Raw genomic sequence first — 9683 nt, forward strand, 5'->3', positions numbered from 1 at the left:
AGCGTGCACGAGCAAGGGGGGAGAGGGAGAAGCAGAGTCCCTACTGAGCAGGGAGCCAACCCGACATGGGGCTCCATCCCAGGACCCTGGGATCATGACCCGAGCAAAAGGCAAACTCTTAACCAACTAAGCCACCCAGGTGCCCTTGAGTGTTTCTTTTTGTAATCCACACCTGCCTGGACCTTTAAGGGAAATTAATGACCTAAAATCAGGTATTACTGCATTTTAAAGTCAAGCCCTTAAGTAATTATTAGTTGTTGAGAAGTGAAAGATTCACAACTCTTCAAGATTATCATCAAATTTTTAAACAAATTCTCCTTATTTAGTCCCTGAGAATACATTAATAATCAGCTACCCCCAGCACTGTTTTTTTTTTTCTCATAGCTCTTTTCTAGTCAAATTCCTTTATGCAACTTGTTTCGTGTAGTCTAGCATCATTAGAAACTACCCTGTTGGGATCCCTGGGTGGCGCAGCGGTTTGGCGCCTGTCTTTGGCCCAGGGCGCGATCCTGGAGACCCGGGATCGAATCCCACATCGGGCTCCCGGTGCATGGAGCCTGCTTCTCCCTCTGCCTGTGTCTCTGCCTCTCTCTCTCTCTCTGTGACTATCATAAATAAAAAAAAAAAAAAAAAAAAAAAAAAAAAAAAAAAAAAAGAAACTACCCTGTTCACCTTCCCAGGACTAGCTCATGAAATGCTGTATCTGTAGATGGTCAAGTTCCATTGATAGTCCCAGACACAAATTTTTCCCTTTTAAGGTCATTTGCCCCTCTCCTTTGTCCCTGGGTACTTTGGCCCTGATATGTTTGTATCTCAACTTTTCCTTTTCCATTAGGGATAAAGAGGTAGGTTTCCTTTTTCTTTGATAGAAATGTTACCAAGTGACTTGCTAAACTTGTGAGGCTCTAGACTAAATTCTAAAGAATTAGGGAACACTTTGTACTTCTATTGCTCTCCCTTGTAGCTTAAATTATCTCTTAGAGTGAGTGTAGTTTATCAAGTTTGATTTATTCATTGATAAAGGAAGGATTATCATATGCAAATCCCCACAGACCCTTCTCTACTGTCTAATCCAAGCATCTATGGCCCCGTATGATCTCTGGTTAGTTACCCTATTGTCACGAATACCCTCAACACAAGTGGGATTTTCATCACATATTCAATGACATTATCTTTTTTTTTTTTAAAGGTTTTATTTGTTTATTCATGAGACACACACACAGAGAGGCAGAGACATAGGCAGAGGGAGAAGCAGGCTCCCTTCAGGGAGCCTGATCCAGGACTCGATCCCAGGACCCAGGATCACGACCTGAGCCAAAGGCAGATGCTCAACCAGTGAGCCACCCAGGTGCCCCTTAATGGCACTATCTGATCATAGACAACAAGCAAATAATATCTCCTTGGGACAGCTGTGCATGAGTTTCACTTTCTCCTTCCAAAATAAGAGTAAGTAGAGGGACAGTGGATGTGGGAAATTGAGAGCAGACTTTATTTAGTCTGTGAGTTTTTTTGGAAATCACTTGTGATTTGAATAAGGTACAAATAAGATTACTAAGAATTCTAAAGATACTTTCTGAATACTAGAACCTTGGAGCTTCCTGAAATAGTAATACATGAGCAGGATTAGAAAGTTTGGAAATGTCATTGAGCAGACTAGAGTATCATCTTCTGGTCGTGTAAGTTATGGTAGCACAAGGGTGGAATGTGACAATTTCCTCAGAGGGAAAAATGGTCAAATATTTCAGATGGAGATAAAAGTGGGGGAAGATCAAAGGAGAAGATAATCAACAGTCTTTTCACTGAGTTAATTCCAGTTAATGATGTTCATTCACACTGTAGTCTCCAAGCCTAGACTTGGAGGACTACCCGGGACACATAGAGTCAGCAGAATGTACAGCTAGTTATCCTTCTGGTCTAGTTAATAGGCTAATATATGTGGCAAGATTTTGAGTGGCTACCATGCGTTAGGGAAGCTAGTTAATGCATCTTTGACTTTGATTTGTTTTATCACAGACATACCCTGCCTACCCGTGGTATGCTGCTCTTCCAAAGGAGGAGGGAAATAACATTGCACATTCTTTCCTCTTACCCTCTCACACAGATACAAGACAAGCAGTGAAGATTCTTCAGAACAGAGGCTGATTGCCCAAGGTCTTCATTCTTTACTTCCCCAACCCTGAAATGTCATCTTGACAATTGTTGCTACTGAAAAAAAAAATTATATTTGCTACCTTCTAACTTATAACCTAAAATTTCTGATTTTAAAAGGGTGGAAAATGAATATTTCATTTTCAAAGAGACTCCAAAATTAAAATAGTAAATTAAAGAAAAAAAACAATGACAGTTAATACCTGCTAGGCTCCATTCAATATGGATTTTGAGGCAGCGAGGACGAAAATACTGGTATCCAACAGAGAAGTGAACAAACTCCATGCTTCAGAACTGGCCCTAAATAAGAGAAGCATGTTTTACAGTTATTTATCTCCAATGTCTAAGCATTTTAATAAAAACTTTTCCTATTTAAGGAAGGAGAAAACTCTTTTCCTTCCTTAATTCAGAGCCATGTCAATGGGTTCTACTGTGGTCCCAAACCCTGAAAGAGATAAATAATGTGGGAAAGCACACAATCTAATGTTACATGGCTGTGTGGTCTGAATGACCTCATCAGGCCGCCTGCCACCTTAAGTATCTGGTATTTATTGACATAACTTGGGTTTGGTCCTCAAAGGCTCATGGGCAGGGAAAACCAGACATGGACGAGTGAGTTCATTCTGCTGGGGCTGTCCAGCTGCTGGGACACTCAGGTGTCCTTATTTGTCCTTTTCCTGATCATGTATCTGGTGACCGTGCTGGGGAACTTCCTCATCCTCCTCCTCATCAGACTGGACAGTAGGCTGCACACACCCATGTACTTTTTCCTCAGTGTCTTGTCATTGGTGGACATCTGTTACACCAACAGCACTGTCCCACAGATGCTTGTTCACTTCCTGTCAGCCTGGAAGTCCATTCCTTTCCACAGCTGTGTGCTCCAGCTGTTTGTCTCCCTGGCGATGGGCAGCTCAGAGTTCTTCCTGCTGGGAGCCATGGCCTATGACCGCTACGTGGCAGTGTGTCATCCGTTGCACTACACAGTCATCATGCATGGAGAGCTGTGCCTGGGCTTGGCTGCCGGCTGCTTGGGGGCTGGTTTCATTAATTCGATGATGCAGGCAATCATCATCTTTCGGCTACCTTTGTGCCATAATGTTATCAATCACTTTGCCTGTGAGATGTTGGCTGTACTGAGGCTGACCTGTGTGGACATCTCGTTCAACAAGGTCATGGTGGCCATCTCAGGGTCTCTGGTGATCATGCTTCCCTGTTTCCTGGTCCTGTTCTCCTACGTTCGTATAGTTGCTGCCGTTCTGCATATTCGCTCTGCCCAAGGACGCTGCAGAGCATTTGAGACCTGTGCCTCCCACCTCACTGTGGTTTCCATGTGCTTTGGAACAGCCATCTTCACCTACTTGCGACCCTCTGCTGGCTCCTCGGCAGAGCAGGAGAAGATGGTTGCCCTGTTCTATGCTGTGGTGACCCCAATGCTAAATCCCTTAATCTACAGCTTGAGGAACAAGGAGGTAATGAGTGCCCTAAGGAGACTGTTGGGAAAATGTAGTGAAAAAAGGTAAAGATTCAAAAAAAATTCTCCTTCCAGTAGTCTAAAGAACAATATTTCAAACAAAGAGGAAATGATTGACATGCCCTTTTCCCCAGACTTCCTGATAAGGTAGGTCACACTGAGCATGTTTTTGAAGACCAACTTTTCACTTTAGTCCACATTTTGACTATGTATTACTGCCCTATTATACATACAGTTGAAAACAAAAGCCTTCAGTTATTAGGTGGGGTCTGCTGGGTCGGCCATAGTTCTAGAGCTCACCTTCCCTCTTCCACTTTCTTATTCTTCCTGCATTTGCCCCTAGGAAATGCAGTGTGGACAGTGAAAAGTTTCAGAGTGAGGACAGCCATGCTTCACATGTCAACCCACACCTCAACGGCAAAGGGGCTTTGACAAATGTGTTTAATATCTTTGACCTCTAGTTTCCTCAACTATAAGAAGTAATAATTTTTAGCATGTATGATTATTTTGAAGATTATGGATAATCTATAAAAATACTTGGTAGAGTGGTGGTATAGATATTCAACTATATTTAAAATAGTTTTTAGGACACCTTATGGGGCTCATGCAAACTTCTCTCCATATACAATTATTAAAAATGAACTTTCTTTTTCTTTTCTTTTTTTTTTTTGTTTAAAGAGTGAGTGAACACAAGAGGGGCAGAAGGAGAAGGGGAGAGAATCTTAAGCAGGCTTCATGTTCAGTGTGGAGCCCAACTCAGGGCTTGATCTCAGGACCCTGAGATCATGATCTGAGTAGAAATCAATAGTCGGATGCCTGGGAAGTGAACCTTTTTTTCTATTGCATGGCTGTAGTAGATCCCTGTTCTGTGTCTGCTCCAGGTGATCATCTTATCTGGAACCATGACATCTATCTATAGATCTCTCTTTCTCTTTCTCCCAATCTCTGATCTCTCAATACCTCAATTTCCAGCTATTATATATATATATTTTTAGCTCCAAGACAGATAAGAACCTTTCTCATGAGTTCCAAACACATTTTTCCAATTGCTTGCTTAACACCTTCACTTACACCATGTGAATTGCATTAACAATAGAATGATTGTGCTTGCTTCCTCTACCCTCCTTCCTGATTTCCTTTCCTCTTGTCCTAATACACCTTCACTATAACAGCAAAAGGAAACTTATACATTCAGAATAATTATTGATTCCTTTATTTTATACCCACTCCATCATTAGAATCCTTTAGCCTTATGGACAAGATATATGACCAGTCTGGTCTCTCTGCACCTCTGCTTTCTACATTTTATTCTTCACACGACAGTTTAGTTAAAACTTTTTTTTTTTTGACTTGATTTTGTAAAATAAAACACAGAGGCAGAAAACCATACTAAACAAATGTGTGGCTGGATGAATTATGATAAGACAATCCTTCTTAAACCATTCAAGTAAAAACAAAGAGCTGCCAGCTACTGCCAAAAACCCTCCATGTGTCCCATCCCAAGCACGACACCTTTTCCCCCAAAGTAACTACTATGCTGACCATTGCAGCAATTGTTTTCCTGCATTTCTTGATGGCTTTGTAACCCAAACAAGTATCCCTAAGTCACTGTAGTTTGGTTTTGCCCATTTTTCTTCAATTTGGTGTCTTTGAAGTCTATTGATCTATAGTTCTGTACAATTCTTTCTTTTCCTGCAATTCATTTGAGTGGCCCAGTCCATTTGACCTGCAAAAGTTGCCTTTGTCTTAGAAAATATGTGGTCATATTTTTTTAAAGATTTTTAATTTATTTATTCATGAGAGACACGGAGAGAGAGAGGCAGAGACACAGGCAGAGGGAGAAGTAGGCTCCCTGCAGGGGAACGATCGATGTGGAACTTGATCCCAGGACCCAGGATCACGCCCTGAGCCGAAGGCAGACTCTCAGCTACTGAGCCACCCAGGCTTCCCTTTGCTTACATCTTTATCCTGATTGAGATAAAGTCTAGTTGTATACATGTGAGGCCTGACATAGTTCAACTGCTTCTGCAGAGATAATTGATTAACAATATTCCTCAGTAGATGGAACATTGTCACCTGCAGAAGGACCCTGTTATTGTTTAACATCAACTAATTATCTGCAGCCACCATGGAAAACAGTATGATAGTTCCTCAAAAAATTAAAAGTAGAACTACCATATAATCCAGTAATTTTACTATTAGGCCTTTACCCAAAGAATATGAAAACAGTAACTTGAAAAGATATATGCACCCCTCGGTTTATTGCAGCATTATTTACAATAGTCAAACCATGGAAGCAGCTGAAATGTCCATTGATAGATGAATGGATAAAGAATTTCTGTGTGTGTGTTTTTATATATACATACGCAGATGTGTGTGTGTGTGTGTGTGTGTGTGTGTGTACACATGGAATCTTGCCATTTGCCACAATGTATGGATCTAGAAGGCATTTTGTGAAGTGAAATAAGTTAGTCAGAGAAAGACAAATACCATATGATTTCACTCATACGTGGAATTTAAGAAATAAAATGAACAAAGAAAAAAGAGACAAACCAAAAAACAGACTTTTAACTCTAGAGAAGAAATGGTTACGAGAGGGGAGATGGGCGGGAGGATGGGTGAAATAGGTGAAAGGGATTAAGAATACACTCATCATGATAAGCACTGAGTAATATATAGATTTGTTGAATCTATATTGTACACCTGGAACTAATATAACTGTGTATGTTAACTATATTGCAATTAAAATTTTTTTGAATTCTCTTTTTTTCTCATTATTTCTTCCTTGCTGTGAGGACAACTATTCTAATATATTTAATGAGTGTAATTATGTTTGAGAGTATATTTACATAGTTTTTTAAAATACATCATATATATATATTTTTTTAAGATTTTATTTATTTATTTATGAGAGACACAAAGAGAGAGAGAGGCAGAGACACAGGCAGAGGGAGAAGCAGACTCCATTCAGGGAGCCCGATGTGGGACTCGATCCCAGGTCTCCAGGGTCATGGCTGGGGCCAAAGGCAGGCACTAAACTGCTGAGCCACTCAGGGATCCCCCAAAAAATGCATTATATTTTTAAATATTCATACTGTGTCTTAGTTTTTTCACTCAACACTGTATCTTTAAGATCCATACATATTGCTAGTCTATTACTTCTAACCATTCATAGTAATCCCAGGAAACCATATTCTAGCTGTGACTCTGTTGTGGCACCCAACTCTCCAACTTCACAAATAGCCCTATGATGAACATCATGATAATGTGTAAAGAGCTGAGAATTGCTTTAGGGAATATACGCAGGAACCAAGGGCATAAGCGCTTGAGAGCAAGGGCTTATGTTCTTGGGGTAGTGAAGGAATGGGAGATAGTAAAAATGAGTTAATTGCAAATATGTTACAAAAGATAAGTTCTTTGGAAAAAATAACTAGGTAAGAGGGAACAGGAGTAGGGGCAAAGAGAAAGTTTACATACAGAACGGGGCAGAGATGAGAGTTGATTAAAGAATTGGAGGAGATGAGGAAGTGGCCATGAGTAGAGTCTTCCAGGCACAGTGTAGTTAGAAAACAGGCCTATGTCCACCATAATGACGTTAGGGCTTATTTTGAGTAATTTCAGGGTTGAAAAGAGGAATGGCATGATTTGAGTTTTGTTTCAAAGGAATCACTCTGAGTGCTAGGATATAGGAGTAGAAGCAGAGAAATCTGCTGCAGGCTCTTGTATTAACAAGTGGGAGATGATGATGGTGCTCACACCAGGATACAGGAGTAAAGATGATAAGGGGCTGTATTCTGTATATGTTTTGAATGTAGAAACAACAGGATATTCTTGCAGATTTGAATCAGATACAGAAAAAGAGAGTGGTAGATGGTCTAACCACTGCAATGATGGGTTATCATGAACCTCATGAGGTGGCAAAGGAATGGATAGAACAGCCTGGGGTGAAGATAGATGGGAATCAGGAGTCCACATATGAAGACATAATCATGTTGGTGTGTGTACCATAAATATTAGTCCTTCCTGTTATGGCATTGCAAATACATATCTCCAAGCTGTCATCTATCTGTTAACTTTATTCACAGAGTCGTTTGTTTTGATATAATCTAGTTCATCAGGTTTTTGTCCTATAATTTATGCTTTATGAACTTTTTATTAAAAAATTCCTGCAGGAGAAAAAATGAGTGGGAAATATCAGAAAGGAGACAGAACATGAGAGACTCCTAACTCTGGGAAACGAACTAGGGGTGGTGGAAGGGGAGGTGGACGGGGGGTGGGGGTGAATGGGTGACGGGCACTGAGGGGGGCACTTGACGGGATGAGCACTGGGTGTTATTCTGTATGTTGGTAAATTGAACACCAATAAAAAATAAATTTATAAAAAAAAAAAGTTCAGATGTGGATGTCTGAGGGTCTGTGATGGAATTACCCTGCAAGGGAGAAGGAATATTCTTTTTATTAAAAAAAATTCCTGCAGCAGGGTCATAAAATATCCTATTTTCCTATTTAATTAAATTTTCTACTTTTACCTTTCACAGTTTATTTCTTTAGTTTTCTGACATTCTCTTCTGCATAGGTTGTCAGATATGTATCTGGTGGGTTTTATTCCACGTTGTGGTCCACTTATTAACAATCTATTCTTTACTCATTTATCTGCAGTAACTTTAACATACATTGAACTTACCTGTACGAATCCATTTTTGAACTCTATTCTCTGGGTTCATTTGTTTGCTCTTACACCATATAATTCTATTATTCTGTTTTTAAGTCATTTTGGTTTGTAGTAAGTCTTCATTTGCCATGTGTAGTTTATCAAATAAGATGGGCAAAGTCATCGTTTTCAAAGTTATTAAATATGTCATCAAATAGCTAGTCTATTTATATTTATGGACCCATTTGTATTTATTTGTAGTCAGTCTATAACTTGTTATAGAAAGATGTAATCCATATACATTTTTGAGTAATTTTATTAAGTTCCCCAAAAAGTTCATCTAAAATTTTTGATTAAGTTTGCATCGAGCATGTAGAATCATTTTGGAGTACTGAATCTTTATAATATTAAATTGTCTCATCCAAAGAATGGAATGTCTGTGGGGTTATTCAGATAATCTTTAAGGTGCTATTTAAAGTTTTAATATTTTCTCCATATTCGTTTAACAAATATTTCTTAAACACATATTATATGGCAGACACTCTTCCAGGTATGGAGGATACAACAGTGAAAAGCAGGCAAAAGTTTCTGCCTTCGTGGAGACTACATTCTACTTCAGGGAAATAATAAATATAAGAAACAATGAACATGTATAGTATATTATAGGTATTAATTGCTACAGAGGAAAATGGGAAAAGTAGACAAAGAATATTGGAAGGACTGAACGTTTGGGCAAAGATCTCTATAAAAATCATGTATTCTCTCTGCTGAGAAATTCCTAAATACCTTATAATTTATATTGATATTATAATGTCATTTTATTTTTATCATTGGTTATTGCTGGTGTGCAGAAACATTGATTTCTGTGAGGCGGTCTCATATTAAATCTAGTTGATTGCTGAATTTTTTTCTAGATATATAATATCATCTGTAAATAGTGATTGTTTTCCTTGTAATCTTTATAGATCTTAATCTATTTCTTTTCTCATATCATAGGGCATCTAATGTCAGGTCAAACAGTAGCTATGATAGCAAGTATCCTTCTGGTTCCTGATCTGAGAAAAGCATCTACAGATTCTCCATTAGGTATAATGTTTCCTGTGGATTTATGGCATTTAACTTTTATTAAATTCAATGGGGTTTTTGCTTGTTTGTTTTTAAAGATGTTTATTTATTTGACAGAGAGAGAGAATGACAGGGTAGCAGGGGGAATGGCAGACAGAGGGAGAGGGAGAAAAAAACTCTACTGAGCAGGGTGCCCAACTTGGGACTCAATCCCAGGACCCTGGGATCATGCTCTGAGCCACAGGTAGACACTCAACAGACTGAGCCACTCAGGTGCCCCTTAAATTTAGTTTTTGAAAAAGAGGGATTGATTGCCCTAGTATATATCAAAGCCAATTATATGTAAGT

General features: G+C 39.2%; 1 protein-coding gene across 1 annotated transcript; it reads left to right on the forward strand.

Annotated features, from left to right (window-relative positions):
* The first annotated feature begins 2732 nt into the window (after positions 1-2732).
* Positions 2733-4080, forward strand: LOC121488767 (olfactory receptor-like protein OLF3). Its single transcript, XM_041751076.1, has 2 exons — positions 2733-3664; positions 3963-4080. Exons 1-2 carry the CDS (start codon positions 2733-2735, stop codon positions 4078-4080), a joined length of 1050 nt encoding a protein of 349 aa, XP_041607010.1.
* The last annotated feature ends 5603 nt before the right edge of the window (positions 4081-9683 follow it).

Source organism: Vulpes lagopus, chromosome 4, assembly GCF_018345385.1.
Source record: "Vulpes lagopus strain Blue_001 chromosome 4, ASM1834538v1, whole genome shotgun sequence".
In the NCBI taxonomy this organism is placed as follows: Eukaryota; Metazoa; Chordata; class Mammalia; order Carnivora; family Canidae; genus Vulpes; species Vulpes lagopus.